This window comes from Pieris rapae, chromosome 4, assembly GCF_905147795.1.
Source record: "Pieris rapae chromosome 4, ilPieRapa1.1, whole genome shotgun sequence".
Lineage (NCBI taxonomy): Eukaryota > Metazoa > Arthropoda > Insecta > Lepidoptera > Pieridae > Pieris > Pieris rapae.
The window spans coordinates 2038975-2059438 of NC_059512.1; the positions used below are offsets into that span (position 1 = coordinate 2038975).

The window sequence follows — 20464 nt, forward strand, 5'->3', positions numbered from 1 at the left end:
GTACTATTATTACAGTGCTATATTATTGTTTAGTTTTTATAAGAGCATAGTCTTAGGTATGACCACTTTTGACAATGCACTTTGATAAATGTTTTTAATTAAAATCCCAATGCTATGGGCTTTACAAATATAAAAATATTTTACTCGTTCTATAGTTTGTTTTATCTTAATAATCCAGTTGCGTTTCAAGCTTCATTTAATTTTCGCCTCTGTCTTGGAAGATTTTCTTTTGTCGACATGTACGACCTTCTGTACCTGATACGCATTATTCAAGTGCCTGTTGATGATTAATAACTTACCTTACCTATTCAGGAATGTACTACTTTCACACCAAAATTCATCATGTTGATAGTCGCTAGCTTAGTAAGACCAATACTGGGGGTTTGGTCAAGATTCCTTGACGACACGAACTGTTATTTTCATACAAATTAAATTTTCGACTTTTATACATACATTACTGTTAAAGCATCTTGTCTAAGCCCCCTGGTCTATGTTTTTACCTTTTTGGGTATCTACGGGACTACAGATGACTGCAGTAAATATATGTTTTAAGACGAAACCTATGTATATTTTATTTTATTGTTAGACATAAATGATCTCATTTTAATTTTATTAAGTCATCGTTACTACGAAAATATATCTTTATATACTAGTTATGTACTGTAATATTGCACTTTGTAAGCATTTTTATTCTTATAGATTTATTGTATAATTATATTGAAATTAATAAATAAATGTTCGAAAAACAGCTTGTTTCATTATCCCAGTAAACATTATTTAAAAGTTTAAACAAAGCCTTTTCTTCGTTTCATCTTTATGCGCCGTTGTAACTAAGTTCATACTCATCTATCTCTTTTCATCACAGCGTTAATACAATTTGAAAGAAAGAGATAAAATTTCAAAGAAAATTATACTGATTTAGTTTTTATGACTAAGATTTTCTTACTGACCGTTTGGTCCTCATCAGTTTCGTACTACCTCGAAGATAAATAAAAGTGACATGTATGGTATTTAATTGTAACCGTGAATAATTTTATAGTTACAATTTTTCTAGGTTTGTTGTTAATATTAATAATAATAATATTATAGTAAGCTTACTCCAATCCAAAGTGAACCTTTGTCGATCGCTTTTCATTAGGTACTTTGAAGGACCTGTGGCATATTGTGTATAAATCTTTTGTGTTGTTTGTATGTTTGTCTACAAGTTGTACTACCTTAGTAATTAGTAAATAGTCATACCTAGTACAGCACATTTTCAATATTTAATAGTAATTTTTAATTTCGTGAAGAGCTGCGTAGCCTAAAAAAGGCCTAGGCTTTATACCTAGGCTATTATTTAAATGTAGATTAAGTGTACGCAGTGAGATTAAGTTATAGAACATTAAATTATAGAGCTATTTTCATTATAAATATTATAAAAAAATGTTTATTGAATCAGACAATATGTTTATAATTGTGTCAGTTACAATATTGTCCTAAGTAGTATATTGGCTAGCTTCTGCTAAGTGTTAGTTTTAAGTTAAAACATAATTAAAAAGCCTTTTTAAGCTAATTAAATATTACATAGTATTTACAAAAAACCGGTTGGCTGTAAAGTCGGTTTACTGACGGTAATTGAACGTGACAACGTCATAAGAAAATAATGAATGAATGGTTGCATTTTTCAAAATAAAATTTTAATTCTATTTGTTTGACAGGTATTTTGTATGGATATAGAGAAGGATGTAAATGGAAATCACAATTGAATTGATCAAGTTACATTTATTTGTACGCATAAAAACAATAATGTAATTTTTTTTAACGAACGAACGCTGCCGAACGCGGCAGCCAATTGTGCCTCTTTGTCGCTTGTTCCGCGCTCTCGCTTGCACTTCAACATTTTAATGGAACGCCTCAGAGCGAAGTAACACCGCATCCGTCATGTTTTTTCGTGCGTGCAGCCGGTTCCATCGAATTATAAGACGTTGTCGGCCAGAACTTATAAAAGTATATTCAATCATACAATTGAAGTTTAATTATAAAATTACCATCAACATTCCATGGTAATGTCGTGCGTAAGGCCATTACAGTCTTCCCGCTAGTACAGCCAGCATACTGTAAGGGCTATAGTTAGGATCCCTTCTTAATTTTTTTATTATTTACTATTTTTCTATCTCATTTTTTTTTATATCACTGAAATAATACATTGCATTGCTTCCAATAGACTATTTCACACACAATTCTCCGCGAGACCCGCTCTTTCTGTCTTATTTGTTTATATATTTAATATTTTTTTCGCAGAACGGTTCCAGGCACGGTCTGTGCTTTATAACATGTCCTGTAGGGCGTTACGGTCTACAGTCATCTGCATTTGTTGCCCCAGGTCGTGCCTGGACGATGCAAATATAGGGCAGTGTAGAAGCACATGTTCCTCTGTTTGTTTTTCATTCTGCAGGCACATGTTGGGTTTGTCCCAATTTTGTGTGTGAAACGCTTCTCTTTTACTAACTTATATGTAATACTAACATTGCCGATAAATAATTTTGTAGTTCCAGCTGTTTCACCCCCCAAAATGCCTTAATAAATTTCAAAACAAAATATAAAATAGACGCTAATATTCATAATAACTTTGCAATGCTTTGCATAAGTTGCTAAAATAATTACAATAATTGAGTTTCCTTATAAGAATGTTCTCGTTTTATTTATCCCCAATTCATTGTTTAGTTTCAAATAAGTAGTCGTGTGTTTTAAAAATCAGTTTCGTCTGTGGTTTCTTCTCATTTTTGTTAATTAGTTGATCAACCAACCAATTTGCTAGATAGGTGATCAACCTTCTATACCTGACACACGCCATCAAATCTTTAACTGATCCGGCATCTTTTGGACATGTTACACGCCGATCCCTAAACAATTGAAAAACATCGTTACTGGTAAATTGGAAAGCACCAGACCTCGAGGCATCGGCCTAGAGGATCGCCACTACTCACTGGACCAGGCGCAGACACTTGCCGAAGACAAGGGAGGGACATGGCCTTCAGAAATGAAGAGAGCGACGCGGACGGAAGAAGATAACGACGAGATATGAAATAGATATGCTATGTTCAATGTATTCCGTAAAAAGTTTACAAAGTATAGTATCCTGGGGAGTGAGAACTTGAAACTACACAAGGCGCAATGCAACACAGGACGAAATAAATAAATGAAACTTTCGTTCTATTGTGATTGGTCCAACGTAAATCATGCATAACGTCCCGTATTGGGATAGAAATGCTAACCAAAGACAATCTAACGAGTTTAATATTCACTCTATTAATTGTATTTGGTGTGAAAGTTATCTTTATAACTCTTATGTTCAAAGTTAATATATTTGGATCTGAAAGGGTATTTTTAACAAAGACATTCATTTTAATGGTATTGCTAATTATATATTATTCCTGCATAAACACGGGATAACCTAGTTTATAAGGAAACCACAACAAACCAAACAACAAGATCAACCAATTCTCAAAGTAAGTAGTCATTAACAGGAGCTCGATGTGTATAGACAATGTATTTTAAAATAATTTTCATTATTTTCGCGGCGAGGGCACAATCAGAAATAATTATAGATGATGAGAATATAGATTTTCTTTGCAAGTTCAAAAAGTGTATATATAAATGTTGTGGGAAAGGCGAATATATGCTCGGGATAGACGTAAGTGTAACTCCTGTGTGTGTGAAATATGATGGTGAGAAGAAATTGGACTTTACTGACGTACAATTGTACGATGATGAAGATCATTGGAGAGCTGTTAGCAGAAAATTTGAAGACACGTTTTATCTGAAGCAAGGGTTAGCACTAAATGAAAGCTTCGCAAGAGAATCTTATATACCGGAAATCGCTAGAATGGTCAGTTACTTAAGTCAGGTAAGAAATATTTACAGTCTCTATATGTAAAAGCTCTTTCATTGATTTCGAAAGTTTCCTCAAAATTTTATTGAAAACGATTACAAAATTTATTGAAATTTCTTAACGCTAAAAAATATTGCTTGTTTTAAGGCCAATAGATATGTATGTCAACCCGAACGAATTAGTTTCGCTGGATACCGAATACAGGACATTTACTCTATCCGGCACAAGAGTTAAACACGTAGCTCAAATACTAAATAAATTCGCTTAAACAATAGTTTATTGACGACAAAATGAGCCCTTATTTAACAAAGAGCTTGATAAAATAGCCATGGTTGAGGAAAATAATGTTTGTCCTGTGTTTGAGCTTTAGTTGTGAAGTATTCTACATACCCATACTATCTGTATGGTATGTTAGTAGTAAATCGACACAATCAGTAAGAGAAGGCGGATTCTTGACTTGGTTACTTACAATAATCTTAATATATATATTTCTTGTGTGCGTGTGTATGTGACTGAACTCCTCCTAAACGACTCGACCAATTTTGATGAAATTTTTTGTGTGTGTTCGTGGAGATTCGAGAATGGTTTAGATTCACAATTTTGTCCGCTGGACAATGTTTTTTTTAATTAATTCGCACTGTCAAATTTTAAATAATATTCAAATTTTAATTTTAGTCTGTCCCGACAGTTAGCGCTGCGATCAAATTAAAAAAAAGTTTTGTTATCATTGTGTTATTGTAGACCATGTGCTGGATCGTTAGATATTGTCATAACATTTGAATAATAATTTTCATCAAAATGGTCCAGAATGTTTTAGCTTATTAAAAATAGTTTGAAATTTTCAAATTAAAGACGTATAGACAGGACAACGTCTGTCGGATCCGCTAGTAAAATATAAATGAGATTAATACATAAATGGGCCCAAATCATTACTTCCTAACTTCATGCATACCGTTGAGGAAGTAAACAATTAATATGATAATGATGCAATTGTATTGGCAATTACAAATAACTATTCCTGGAAAATTGTGGTTAAATTATCTCCTTAAACTAATGATTCTATGGTCCAATAATGTTTATTGGAAGTGACACGATCATCGCCATTTAAGTTCAGAAATATTCGTAATTAAATGAATTTGCTGAATTTTGATGCTTTAGCGGGTTAGATTTTTACTTTGGTTTCTATTATCTATTGTTCTTATTGGATATTTCCTGCACATAATTGTATTTTTAAACGCCCTGTTTTATCCATAAACCTTCCTCTTATATTTTTTTGCCACGTGATTTACTAACCATAAGTTTCGTTTGCTATAAAATAATTTTAACGAGTTTAGAGTAATCAAAGTGGCGTAGGTCCATGATAAAATACAAGTTTATTTACCTCCGAATAGTTGAGTTATTAGATTACTAAAGTAGGGGTTGATTTCTAATACTGATAGGTGATTAGATATGTATATATAGTTTAATTGCAGGGTGGTATACTATATATGGAGTTTCCAAACGCTTATCAAAGGTGGATGAGAATAGAAACAGAGTTTTGTGTGGACTATATCAACGGAACAGAAGTTACAATTGCGTTCTGGGTTAACTACTCAGTGCCAATCCCTCAAAGCAACGAATATATTTATATAGGTTAGTATAATTGTCTTTTTAATATTAAATGCAGGTGTACATTACAGACTTCAATGCGTTATTAAAATTATATGGTAAAAGAAAACGTAAAAAAGACTGGTTACATTTAAATATCCATTCCGCCGTTACTTACGCCCAAACCCAATAACCTATCTCAATCCATTTTTGACCAACTGAGATAGACGTTTTAATTTATTTATAGATAAAATGCATTGTAGTAGCCATCTGTCGATACAAGCTATCCAGGATATATATATATATATATATACGAATAGGTCGGATCGGTGTATGTGGATAGACCTTTGTATGAAAATGATAGTTCAACTGAGTCAAAATCCTATCTTAAGATTTTAACTTACGTCTATTTTCCGTTATTATATTACATACGTACGTACGTATTTATATCCGTCGCCTAAAATGGATTGTCTTCGTAGGGTTTTGATATCGATCGACTGTCACGGTCTGATCTTAGATTGTTTTCAATCTGAGATTGTGGATAAATTATTGGGTTCGGGCGTCAATGTGCCCACTGCTAGTACTAACCTTCTGAAAAGGGCACATATATATTACTCGCTGTAATACTTTAGTGAAAGAATTTTAGAATGGAACTTTTCTATTGTCCGTCGAGTGAACTGACAAAAGTTATATTATTTGTAAGTGCCTATAGTAAATAGTTAATTTTAATTATGTTATTTTGTTTTTCCTAATTTTTATGTTGGTTTTTGTTTCGTGAGTTAATAAGTTTTTCGTAAGTTATTTTCATTAATTGTTAAAATAAAAAAAATAAATATGTTTATATTTGAATATAACTACATACACTTTTTACACTTATTCCACGTAATTAAATTTGTCCCCAAATCCCTACTCATCGGCAAAGAAGACACAGGGTGTAGGCCGAGAGAAAAAGCCGGCGTAAAAACTCTCAGTACTCTTTTAAAATAGCAAATCATAAAACAACACTTATTTTCAAACAAATATTGTAAATTAATTAGAAGTAGCCTACCCAGCATTAGCCCCAGGCCCTATCAACTAGATAATCGTTAACTTTATAGGAAGCCATTTTACACAGCTTTTCTTTAATACATTTCTTAAATTTAATAAAAGGCAGAGATAAAAGAGCCTCTGGGATTTTATTAAATAAGAGTATCCCTTTGCCCAAAAAAGATTTACTAACTTCAGATAGTCTAGTACGGGGAAATTGCAGCCTGCGTTTGTTTCGAGTATATTGTGCGTATGTTCTATTCTAGTATAGTTATTTATGCATTCTTGCTGATTAAGTTTCACGTGTTAGGACAGTTTTCTTAGTTAAAATCTTGTCAGGAATTTCTAAACTTGACTTATCTTTAAAATGTTCAGTGAAGTGAAGAAATAACCTTCCCTTGCGCTAACGGTATATTATTTATTCAGTTTTAATTATCATACATCTACATAATTTATGCGTTGAGATGATGTAAATAAAATAAATAAATCAATGGCGCTGGCGACCTTTTTAGGTCTGGGTGACAGATGCCTGTGTGTGTATCTGATGATCTGTTTATCTATAATGTATCAATCTGATAGGCAAGTACACGCCACGCCAAGTACACGCCTGTGCCTGACACACGCCATCGACATTTTGTGTAAGGCAAGCAGGTTTCCTCACGTTTTCCTTCACCATGTGCACATAATAAGAAATTCCATTGGTGCACAGCCGGGGCTCGAACCTACGACCTTAGAAATGAGGGTTGTACGCTGAACTCTACTAAGCCAATTCTGTCAAGGCAAAATAAAAATTATATAGTCATAAACTTCGATATAAAATGACAATAAATATAGCATACATACAAATAAAAGAATATTAATAATCGAGTAAAGGCTGACTTTATAATAACACAACTGAAACAGACTGAGAAATATATTTTTTAACTTCAATAAAGTTTTTGGTGTTATTTATATGTTTGTGTTGTTTTATATAACTGGGGCATACGGGCAGGAGGCTCATTTGAAGTTAATAGACCAGGGTAGAAGCCTTTAAAAATAATAATAGTAGGCTGCAACCCATTGGAAAAGGATATTATAAAAATTAAGGAAAAATAAATTACAGTGCATTAAAAAAATATTTCAAATCAAATAAATTACAGCGTATTTAGGATATCCGAAGGTAAGTTTTGACTAAATTTCGTGGATTTAAAAGACAAATAAAAAACCAACAACAACAAATAATATTCTCCTCCTTTTCCAATGGTTTTCCTCATTTTTTTGGTTTCATAAATTATCGACCCTGGTCTTTAAGTTATTTCACCGCGCATAAACAATCACATTGTCGGACTAAAAGTTTGGTCTACCGATCCAGGAAGTTTTAGATTATATTATTTATTTCCAGCCCTTATCATATCGTCGTTCTTCCTGGCTCTACTGCTCGTTGTGTACGCGGTTCTACCAGAATTGAGAAATATAGGCGGGATGGTCCTCATGGCATATGTGTTCAGTTTGATGGTCGCCTTCCTAGCCCTGGCTGCGATACAGATTGGTTTTTATGATCCAGATACTTGTCTGAATCTAAGTAAGTTATTTCTTCGATGTACCGGGATCAGTTGAGTGCACCACATTATGGGAGGTCGAATAATCTGCTCACCTGCCTGTGATCTGAGATAAAAGAGTGGCGGAAAGTTTCTTGCCAGTTCTTCTTACGCTTCTACGCCCTTGACTTAAATGTAAATTTACAATTAATTTAATTTGTTTTTTTTGACGTTCTTAAGTGTACATGTTTGCCTATATGAATAAAGTTATTTTTGAGTTTGAGTTTGATATGGCAGACTACAAAAATAATAGCAGATATCTTTTTTATGCTGGTGATCTGAAACTGAAATATTTTGATAATCAATTAAAGCGTAGGTCATCTTTAGGAGGCATTAAAAAAGCAACAAAAACGTGTTTACTTGTACACGCGATAGAAGATACACATATTATATCTTCAAAATTCTCCTTCTGAAGTTATGTTGGTTTTAAAATACATTTTTTTTTCACTTATTCTGTGAGATAGAGACCAGATCAATGATCTACTTTGTGTATAATAGTTACGTACAATTATTTAGTGTGAAATAATGTAGTAGTATCAGGATTGACATAAAATTATTATGTCAATTGTATATATTCATTATAATATTTGTGTGCCACAAATTCGTTGAAAAAATATTAATAAAAAATTCATTCATTTTGTAAATAAATTAATAAAGAAATGTTAGGTGGTACTAAAATTTTCTTCAAATTATTTTTAAAATTTTTAATAATTTTTCAGCTATCGTTATCTACTTTTTCTTTTTGGCTGCTTTTGCGTGGATGAATGTTATGTCTTACGACATCTGGTGGACATTCCGGTATGTTAATAATTCACTTCTTTGATGTGATGTTATGATATATAAAGATATTATACAAAATTGAAATGTCCAATAATGTTCAATTACATTTCTCCAACTTATAGTAATTTTGTGTATCATGCTCTTAATGAGGTTTAAGATTAAGTTATAGATTTTTGTTGCTGTTTTCTTGTGTTTAGTTTATTCCTTGCTTGTTCTAATATAATTGATTTGTATGTGTGCAAAAGTATGTGTAGTAATTCTTTCTAGTATTAAAAGTACAAAGGTTATTTATGTAAAATCTTTTATCAATTCTCAAGTTTTACACAGTTTGACGAACATACATCATTAACATCGTGTCATCATTTCTTTCATTCAGAGGCTACGCGAAAGCTCGTCCGATACATCGCAGAGGGGAAAAATTCAAGTTTTGTATGTACTGTTTGTACGCTTGGGGAGTTCCTTTAGCAATGACAATAGCATTTAAGAAAATAAATGAAGCAGATTTGACGGACCAGCCATGGATTATCAAGCCTCTCGTACCGATAATTGGATGTTTCTTAGAAGGTATATTTAATTTATTTATATGCATACGTTACATAATATGGTTATTGCATACGTTGAGGTTCCGCAAAAATGTAGTTGGTGACAAATAAATATCATTCCGCCATGATATTAATGATATTTGGCCATCAGTCGTCCTGTGCTGTTTTATAATATTAAACAATATATTTACTTGTTTTATTATAATAACAATAAATCGTTTATTTGAGATCGATCTAATATATAAATAGGCAGCAAATTCCATTCAAAATTACAAAGTTAAAAATACCACATAATAAGAATATTAACATGTCATAATAATTATTGGTGTCAAACTTATATTATGTATGCTGTAGTTAGAAAGATACTTTCCAATATATATTCTTTTAACGCCATTAAACAAGTCTATACATATAATTAAGTACTTAGTAATTAAATATATTGGTAACAATTAAATCATTTTAACCAACTATCTATATGTATCTATCAGTAATCAACTAACATAATAGTAGTTGAGGATAACATAGTATAACTTATACACTTATAAATAAATCAAATCAGTGGCGCTACAACCTCTATATTTCCTGGCCTCAGATTTCTGAATCTGTTTCATGATCATTTTCATAAATCTAAAAGGCAAGTAGGTAATCAGCCTCCAGTGCCTGACACACGCCGTCGACTATTTGGGTCTAAAGACATGTTGGTTTCCTCACGTTTTCCTTCCCCGCTCGAGCAAATGTTAAATGCACACAACTCCATTGGTACACAGCCGGGGATCGAACCTACGACCTCAGGTATGAGAGTTGCACGCTGAATCCACTAGGCCTACACTGCTCTCTCTATAGGTATATTCAACACCAATTGAATATACCTACTATATCACATATATCTCTACATAGAAAAATCTCTCTAACCAAAGTCAGAGAGAGAAGTCAAAGCCTTCAAAATACTTTCTACTCTAGAAAATATTGAAATTGCATGTTTATTTTTAGGCGGGCAAAAGTTAGTATACCTGTACATTCCTATGCTGATAATGATTACTGTAAACTGGGTGTTTTTCGGTATGACTGCATTTAACGTGTGGCGTTTGAGTCGAGGCACTCAAGTGCTCAATTCTCCAGCTGCTGGTAACCCGGCAGCTCATCGATCACAGAAACAGAGGTAAGTAAAGGCACCCACCAATGTAGGTGTCTGTGAACGGTGGTATCACTTAACATCCGGTGAGCTATCTGCTCGTTTGCCCACTGTTATATAAAAAAAGGTTGTATAAATTGCCTATATATAACGAATTAAATATTTGTTATAAAATAAATAAATAGATAATGTAGTAAATGGAAATCATTTTGAACAGCGTCGTGCTGCCAAACGAACACCCAGTATTTGTATAAAAAGTGGATTTTGACATACGATCCAATCTTGCCCTTAGAGACTAAGAAAAATCTCATTACAATTATGTTATATGTAGGCAAAAATATATTTCTGTTCGAAAGGCAAATATAAACTTAGTTGAAATTTAGAAAACAGACTTATTGCGATGATTCTCACGTGTATGAATCCCATTTTGACATTTGGCAGTCACGCTTAGCAAAGTCACGTTTCGTGACATCGGCCTCTACGTTTTCAGTACTCAAGTACTGTAATTATTGACAATTATGTATTCTTATTATCAGCATATCAGATATGTGATTTATATCTTGTTACTTGATAATAATAATAGCCTCCTCATAATAGTCCAAAACTTAATTATAGTAGATTATAAGTTTTAATGATTTTGAATTAAGAAAAAATACACTTTAAAATTTAGGAATAATCATTTAGTTTTGGTTTTGGTTTGTCCACCGTTGGACATAGGCCTAGCTAACTTCATAACATAAGTAACAATAAATAAAAATTGATAAGTAGAAAATAAAGTCAAATTTAAACAGTTGAGCCCCTGTGGGCAGCGTGGCAGATGTACCTTTATTGCTGGCAGCATGTCCTCGCTGTATTGTGATACATATTCATTGATCGAGATAACCACTAGCTTTTAGAGTCTTCTCCAGAGAACAAAATGTGGGACACACCAAAGCCAACCAAACCAAAAGCCGATTCACCGTGTTTTGTATTTCGTTTTCCAGATTCACAGTGTATTTGAAATTATCAGTAATAATGGGCATTAACTGGTTACTTGAAGTCGTCAGTTCATTTTACCCTGATCTTCAGATTTGGTACATCTCCGACGCGTACAATTTGCTTATAGGATTAATTATATTTATCATTTTTATCTGGAAGGAGTCTATTTGGCACAAACTAAGGAACAGGTGAGTGTGTTTATAGTAAAATGCCTGAAAAATGTAAAACTTAAATAGTTAATCGTAGTTACTTCCACTTACGTAAGTAGACTTAAGGTTATTGAAGAAAAGAGAACCAATTCTTAAAACGCCAGCCTTTGCAGGTCCTCTTCTTCTTCTTCAAGTGCCTCTCCATTACTGGAGGTTGGCCGTCAGTTTTCTGAAACGCGTCTCGTCCTGCGCCAGATGTAGCAACTCTTCCGCATTTGCAATACCTGTCCACTCCCTAACATTGCGAAGCCATGACTTCTTCCTTCGACCAACACGCCGTTTACACTCCGTTTTGCAGGTCCTCATTGACAGCCTATGGACCACGGTGTCACTTAACATCACTTAGCTTTTTGCCAATTTTATCTCTTTTAACGTTTAATAAAGACAGTAATTGTCTTAACATTCATAGTCCTCTCTTGGTCTCTCTCCAAGCATTCTTTACAATGTAGGACATATAAGAAAGATTAGGACTAGGATTTAGTCATTCGTGTTGTGCACTGTCTAAACATTGTTATTTATTATGTGTAATAAAGTTTTAGTATTAAAAATTTGTTTCAGATACAAAAGCTTCAGACGTGCTAGGCTTCCGAAAAGATCGATGACCGCAAGTATTACCCTAGAATCGACTCTTAGTCAAGAAACCCAAGCTAATGTGTGTTCATACCCAAACGTGCAAAGGAAGTTCTCTAGTGAACAAAAACCATTTCTTGCTTAGAATCCTGGAATCGGTGAAAGCACGGACTTTTCGTTATAGTTGAAAATACGGAACTCCGTTGAAAGAACGTTTAGCACTCTAACAGTTTAACCGTGACTTTGAACTATTTAACCAAAAATTAGTTAAGGTTTATCTTAATTGTAAAGTAATCTAAAGAGTTGTTGCTCTACGAATAAAAACGACGACAGATGAATTGGTTTTATTCTTTTATTGAAAACAGAAGAGCAGTAGTTTGACTCATTTCCATAGTTCTTTCGGAATTGTTAAGCACATACATACGTCTGTAAGTTTTTTTTGGACAAAGAGTCTGGAGGCTCATCTGATGTGACACCTCCAAGGATAGTCAATGCTAGAGGGGTTTGGAGGCTAATTAATAGGCTGACTTTTAAGAATATGTACGCTCTTTTCTAGAAGTACTCTAACGCCCGAACCCAATAATTAATCCACAATCTCAGATTGATAAAAATCTGAGATAAGACCATGACAGTCGATCAATCCTATCTGCATCCCAATAACCAATTCCTACGAAGACATTTTTGGCGACGGATAAAATACAATCACTTCGCTTTTTACTCTCATATTTTATAATCAATATATAGTAAATAAAACCGCCCAAAACATATTTTATTGTCAATTTTTAAACATATCAAATAGTTTTTTAATTATTTTAAAAACTGGTGTATGTTAAAATCTTTAAAAAGAATATTGAAACAAATGAAGAGTGTGACCACCCCCGGCCTCAGATATGTAAGGGCCTATCTGCTCATTGTTCTTGTGGTGCTGTGTCCTCGGATTTTGAGGGACATGGACATAAAAGTGCGCTTTTGTCTTGCCTGGCCGCACAAAACGTCGTTATATAATAAAAGTTACTATGTAAATAACTTATAAGTGTATAGGCTCTAAGACTAGTCATTATATAATAATATTATCATAGTACATTTCTTTTTATTTTTTAATTCTTGTCAATTTTCTGAGACGACTAAAGCCGTAATTATAATAACTCTAAGGGTTTATATATGTTTGTCTGGTTCGTGAGAAACATAAAATAAGACAAAATTGGCCAGTAATAATATTTAATTAATTATATTTAAAGTAATAAAACAATCTAATTAAATCAGTCAATACTTAATTCTAAAACTCGACAGTGCTTAAAGAATTGTCCAATCTCTTCATCGCCACAGCCTGCGAATCGTTACTCGTATTCTGATTAAACGATTTCGGGTGACGCCATGATTGAAATCTAAAAGCACACAGAACACATCAACGTCAATAACAAAATACTTAAGCATTTTCTAACAGGTAAGTTAAATTGATACATGGGCGGATCGTGAATTTGTGGGGCTCTGGCCTGAAAAACTACACCGACCGAAAACCATTCTCAAGACTGTAAATTAAGAGGCGCTGGACCGAAACCAATGTAAATAGATATTTATCTCCAGATGCTTCTTTGCTGACCACAAAGATCAGCCATGAACTACCTATTAACGAGATTATAAAATAATCTCGTTAATAGGTAGTTATTACCTAGATTATTTACCTTGCTTTGAGATGAGCTAGTTTTCGCCTATTGCAAACGAAGATGAGGAAAATCAAGAATCCAATGCAGCCATTATACAGGTCAAGGTACAGAGCAAACTCATCAGCATCTGGTACCAGGAAACTAATTACTTCCCATATCCAGCTCACACCCATTGTTACCGACAGCCGGACGCATATCTTGAACCTGGTGTAGCCATTAGGAATATTAGTCAATATGTTTATTCTACTATACGTGTGTATGTCACTGAACTCCTCTTAAACGGCTGGACCGATTTGGTATGCGTTTGGGTAGCACCCTGGATGGTTTAGATTCACAAACCGGCCCGGCAGGTGGCGCTGGACTCCGCACATACTTTATTTAATATCCTAAATCTAAAGGCTGATAACGCTCTTGCGAAATTGTGTCTGTTCACACTCAAAACTCGCTCGTACGGTGTAGAAAAAACATCGGAAGAAAACCGATAATTTTTTGACCCCATTTCGATTAACGCTGACACTTATATACAGAAAACCTACTTTGCCTTAATAGATATAGGATAATGACACACACTTATATTAGAAAAGTCTCCTACCCATCTAAGATATTTTAGTTATAATGTTGCTCCACATTTTCAGTCTACTAATAAAGGTTAACAAAGAACATATCACACTATAGACATATACAGTAAAACTTCCTATAACATAACACGGTGTATTGGTTGTTATATGTTGTTATATTACCCCATATAACGCGTGTAACTCGTTTAAAAAAAAAAAAAAAAAAAACTACTTTTCCTTTACCGTACGAGGGAGTAATAACACATAGAAAGGTTCGTTCGTCCAAATCCGAAATTCAAATCTTCTTAATAAAGTATGGGAGTCACTCGTCAATAAAAGTGAATTCGAGTGATTTAGGAAATGGAATGGAATGGATTAATGGGATGGAAATTAAACACCTAAAAATTACAGAGTCATTACCTTTGTTGTTGTCGCTTAGTCGCAGCTGGTCCCAGCACTTCATTTCCTCTCATTGTCTCCCAAATACTGCACGCAGTCAGCAGGAACAATAAACAGTTCCCGCCCACAAGAATCATCATCGGTATATACATGTATACGAATTGCTGACCGTCTGAAAGTAATTTTTGTAGTTAAGGTTAGGTGAGATTTATAATTATTTCTATCTCTTTTCGTCACATCGTGAACACCATTTGACAGAAAGAGGTGTACCACAACTTTAGTTACAAAATACATTTTCATTTCCAATTAGAAATTAATAATAAATGTGCAAACTAAATAGCTTGTTGGGGATACATAAGAGAAATCTTTTCAGAAACATTAAACCCATAAATATATCTAGTTCTCTAGAACTGAACAGTAATAAATATTGGTGACAGGTTTGTGAAGATGACTATATTTTATTTGATTAAATTTTTACGAATCGATTTGTGACTGAACAAGTTAGCTTAGAAAGTGAAATTTTTGTGTGAAAAAAATGTCCTTGCTCGGAAAGTATAATATGTTATACTTTCCGAGCAAGGATATATTTTTTTTCATTTTATGAACCCCCTGGTATGCCCCAGGTTCATAAATCACTAGAAAAAGACACACACCTATTAAAAAACATCCCCAAGTTGGAATCTGTGGTGTGATGAACCAGGGCAGATCAGAAAGGTCAAGCGAGTTGATTATCATCAGACCAGCTGCCATGCTTAGTGGAAGTCCCCATCCGTAACAGCAGTATCGACGGAATTTCCGCTTTTCTATTCTCCGTCTCTCACTGGACCCAGAAAACTTTGTACTTCCTCTACTTCTGTAATGTAACAATAGTTATAAATCTAAAACAAGATCTAAACGTTAGTGATTTACTACCTATCTAAAAATATCATATTAAATGTATTTATAAATAGTAGTTATTTGTAAAGATAATAGTGGTTATTTGTTTAGTTGAGGCAGATTGAGGACCTAGTCTGGCTTCCGTCCGAATTTTTCCTGCTTTGGTAAAGTGATCCAGAAATAAACTTTTCCTGGGGCAATGTGATATCTAATACAGTATAAAACAAATGCAACTCATTGTTATTTCAAGGATTTTCCTCTTAAGAGAATACTTTAAATTGTTATAATAAATTCAATTGGTGACGAATATTGTGTGTCTGTCACAGCTTAATTAGCCGTTCAATTAACAGCCTAGCATTTTAACTAAACGGCGCCGTTTAACTAACGGCCTGGAAGATGTTCAGACAGTTGATCAAACAGCTAGGCAAATGACTTCCATCGATGACATTTCATCTAGCCTAGCCTGTTAATTTAAATATAATTCCACTTTCTGGCACTCTCAAATTCGAAATGACTTCAAACTATCAATATGGTGTCGGCAAACCTCAACTGATGGGGTTTTCCAAAGTTTTCATGAAAAGCAACAAGTACTAATGGAAAAGTGTAGTGACAATAATAATGATAATTTGAGCGATATATCCAATTTTTTTTGGTATGAATATGTGTTGTCTTCAAATAAAGTCACTATATAATATTAAATTTTCATTAAAAATCATACCTAAATGTAGACCAGATATCATACGACATGATGTTCATCCAACAGCACGTTGCTATGATGGAGAAATATGCAATGAATGCTGTAACAATTTTATAAATAAATCTAAAATTCATAGTTTAATTTTTTTTTAATTGAGCGGTAGATGGAATACCCGATAGATAGTGAAGTAATTATATATTGCATCTTATAACCTAAGTTCAAATATTATTCTGACAATACGAATATATGCTACCTTTTGAACTTTAATTCTTGTAGTAGTAAAAACCGTGAAAATACAGTCACTGGAAAAAACATGTATCGTTAACATAAATTAAACAGTTTTAACAAAAAAACCAAATAGATTAAAACGTTTTTTTTGTTTTATTTTACGAAAACTTAGTCATAGAATACGATATATAAAAGTAGAAATAAACTAACACGTGAATTAAGTTTCGTAAGATTATTTGAATATTATATGGAATGCTTTTGATTAAGTACAGATGTAATAACACAAAGATAATATTGGCAAAATATTTCAGAAGCAAAGGCGAACCTAGTGTTCGTTGAAAATTTAAAAAGTTAAAAAAAACCTTAATAGACAAAGCAAATGTCATCAAACGTACTGGGGGGTTGTTAAGATGCCAATCTTAATATATATAAATCTCCTGTCACGATGTTTGTCCGCGATGGACTCCTTAACTACTTAACCGATTTTAAATTAAATTGGCACACCGTGAGCAGTCTGGTCCAACATAATAGGATAGCTTAGGTCTTTAATTATAGTCGCAATATTATTTTATTACAAATTATTTGTCTATAATTAATTGACAGTCACAATTATCTATTAACGATTTCTAACAAAAGATTCTAACAGATGTTGATACTTTTCGACTGGATTGAGTAAGTAATCAATAGATGGTACTGCTATGGTAAACCGACAAACATGTTATATAGGCTACAATTCAATATCATGATTACGAGGGAGGTTATTGAGGGTAAAGTATAAATTAAAAATAATTTTGTGAAACGAAGGAGAAACGAAGTTCGCGGGGGCAGTTAGTTAGTATATATATAAAGATAATACTTACACAAAATTTTGCATGTTGTCTCTGAATGTGAACCAGCCAGAACAATGGCCACAGATACAAAATACCCAATATAACTACTAACATAGCACATACGAATCTTGCCTACTAAGTTCTGAGCCTCCGGTAGTAAGATGTATATGAGGAGTACCAGGAAAAGAAATACAGATGATATTCCCAAAGCTGAAAAAAATTATTATTCAGAAACGGAAGGAAATGGAAAGTGACTTTATTTTAGATTTTTTTTACACCGGGGCCGTACCGGTATTATAAGCAGATCACAGTTCCCAACTTTGGGAAATCCGCCCTATATCGACTATTATATAAAAGTGTCAGCATTATATGTCGCTATTGGAAGTTAAAGTATTCAAATAATAATAAATTTTACGTCTATGTTTAAAACACATTAAAAAGCTTTTAAGTTATTTTAAAATCTGGTGTAAGTTAAATACTTAAGATTAGGCCACAGCTGAACTATATTTTTCATACAAAGGTCTAACTATCCACACACAACGATCCCACCTACCACAGATTGCTTGTATCGACAGATGGCTATAACATTCCGTCGATTGGGATTAAGATGTCTATTTCAGATGGTCAAAAATGGATTGAGATAGGTTATTGAGTTTGGGCGTTATCGACGACGTCGACGAATGAATTTGTTATAACCGTCTAAGAGTTAAAGCTAAATCCTGTCACTATCCCGTTTAATAAAAGAAGGTCCTTCCAGAAAAGAGCGTACCAATTCTTGAAAGGCCGACAACGCACTCGCGAGCCCTCTGGCATTGAGAGTGTCCATGGGCGGCGGTATCACTTAACATCAGGTGAGCCTCCTGCCCGTTTGCCCCCTGTTCTATAAAAAAAGCCTTATAATATTATTGTATTAATTTATTACCTTAGCTATACTGAGGATATAAGAACTCTGCGGATCAAGAAAGGAAAACTATTCGCAAAAGCAAAAAATACCATACCTATGACATATATAGTAGACTGCTTTTGTCTAGGAGGCGCTGCTTGATAATTTACGAAAAACTGGGGCGAATCTGAGATTGTGTCATTCTCCGTCATCGAGTAATCTATGCAGAAATCTTTGTTCGTTATCTGTATCCATCTTCTATATTGATTTGGCATCTCCACATACAAACTTCCACTCTGAAAAGTAAAGTTTTTATATATAATATAATATACATTATTTTGTCTTTATAATCTTCTTAGGCTTAGTGATGCGTACTTGAATTATCCAAGGACACGAAACGAAACAATTCTCGGGCTAGAAGTCAATGACGATAGAAGTAGTAATTCCAAATTATCAATTATTTTCTTACTAGGGTTGCCTGGAAGAGATCGCTTGTTAGCGATAAGGCTGCCAGTTGCATCCCTTGTAATTTATAAATATTGTGTTATTTGTGTTTTTTCTAGCAACGAAGTATGAATAAATAAATAAATAAATAATAATGTAGATACATAAATCCCAGGATGTATAGGATATATACACGAAAATTAGGGAAATGTGTATGGAATTTTTTTATTTAGAATCACTCATAGTATAATATTTTTATTAGTAATATAGTATATAGTAATATAGTGATTGTAAGCAATGCTGCATTTTATTTAAGATTTTTTGATTTAGAAGGATGGCTAAGGTAGCAGATTTTACAATGAAAAACCTAAACTTAAGTTGAAATGGGCGTCACAAGAGAAAATTAGAAAAGGGGAGGAAGAACTAATAAACTGGTGCCCAAGGTACATTAAACTGCAAAAGAGGTACACAATTTAGAAGGTAAATAAACCAGTTTGAGGAAACAGGAGGTGATACTTAGCAGAGCGTGGCAATGCAGACAGAAATGGCGGTAGTGTGGCCAAAATAGGGCACACAGATATCTAGAAAGATTGAGATGATAGAAATATAAACGTAAAATATAAATTTAAATGCAAAATATCTAAAATAAAAAAAGGCTTTTCTTATAACATCATTACTATACATAAACATAGACTTTAAAGTCAGTACTTCATTAGGTAAGCAAGCGTAATAATCTTGAATGTGACTATGTTTAGGAAAAACCGGGTATGGAAATCGTAATAAAAGGTTAATTAACATCATTAAACACGGCTCTGATACAATTAGTCATATCGTGGGTGTCATCTCTTTTATCGTGTCATCTATTCGTAAAATGAAGTGAGAAATGAAAATGCAAGGTATTATAACGGAGCAACCTATCTTTAATAAGATTTCTTTTCCTTAATGTGCGACGCCACATGGATAAATCGTACTCTGACTCCCTAACCCCATCTAAATCCATTTTTGACCATCTGAGACAGATATCTAAATCAAAATATTGGTAAAAGTGTGCCAATAACCAATCCAAGACAGATTGTAATAGCCATCTGTCGATGCAAGCTATCCATGGTAAGATCGGTGTATGTGGATAGACCTTTGTATGAAAATGACAGTTCTACTGTGCCAATATCCTATCTTAATAATTTAACTTTCCTCCAGCTTTTTAAATAAAATAACTAAAAATCTATTTGATATGATTTAAAATTAGACATTAAAATGTCATTTGTTCGGTTTTATTTACTTTATTTGGTTATATTGATTATCAAATATGAGTGTAAAGGTATTTTACTTGGGGCCTCGACATCCGATTATGAAACAGCTTTATTATACAATTTTTATCAAAGAGTAGGTGGTACTACTCTATTTAGCAATTACCTTCGTAACTGTTAGTCATTAATTCCACACATACAAATCCAAACAAGTAATAATAATGGGAAACAAAATATATAATTAATTATGTATCCTGAATTTCCTTATTTATTTGCTATTTACTATTCGACGGTATCATTTGGGTTTTACAGTATATTTTCCCTATGAATCATCTATGTAGATGTGATTATTATTATTATATGTTTT

At 33.3% G+C, this 20464-nt stretch overlaps 2 protein-coding genes across 3 annotated transcripts; one reads left to right on the plus strand and one right to left on the minus strand.

The window, feature by feature from the left end:
* Nucleotides 1-3474: 3474 nt before the first annotated feature.
* LOC111001879 (G-protein coupled receptor Mth2) lies at nt 3475-12606 on the plus strand. 2 transcript variants are annotated; one of them, XM_045628102.1, is made up of 8 exons: nt 3475-3868; nt 5344-5503; nt 7866-8045; nt 8781-8859; nt 9218-9405; nt 10374-10542; nt 11499-11681; nt 12261-12606. In XM_045628102.1, exons 1-8 carry the CDS (start codon nt 3527-3529, stop codon nt 12415-12417), a joined length of 1458 nt encoding a protein of 485 aa, XP_045484058.1. In that variant the 5' UTR covers nt 3475-3526; the 3' UTR covers nt 12418-12606. The 2 variants fall into 2 exon arrangements, with proteins under 2 accessions (XP_045484058.1, XP_022127624.1); XM_022271932.2 differs by having other exon boundaries at nt 3476-3886.
* An 870-nt stretch (nt 12607-13476) lies between these two features.
* On the minus strand, nt 13477-18805 carry LOC111001878 (probable G-protein coupled receptor Mth-like 3). The gene is made up of 8 exons (XM_045628095.1): nt 18782-18805; nt 18522-18702; nt 17554-17733; nt 16487-16565; nt 15546-15745; nt 14914-15064; nt 13955-14140; nt 13477-13657 (listed from the first exon to the last, which is right to left on the minus strand). The coding sequence occupies exons 2-8, from the start codon at nt 18679-18681 to the stop codon at nt 13549-13551; spliced, it is 1065 nt and encodes a 354-aa protein (XP_045484051.1). The 5' UTR covers nt 18682-18702; nt 18782-18805; the 3' UTR covers nt 13477-13548.
* Between the last annotated feature and the right edge of the window lie 1659 nt (nt 18806-20464).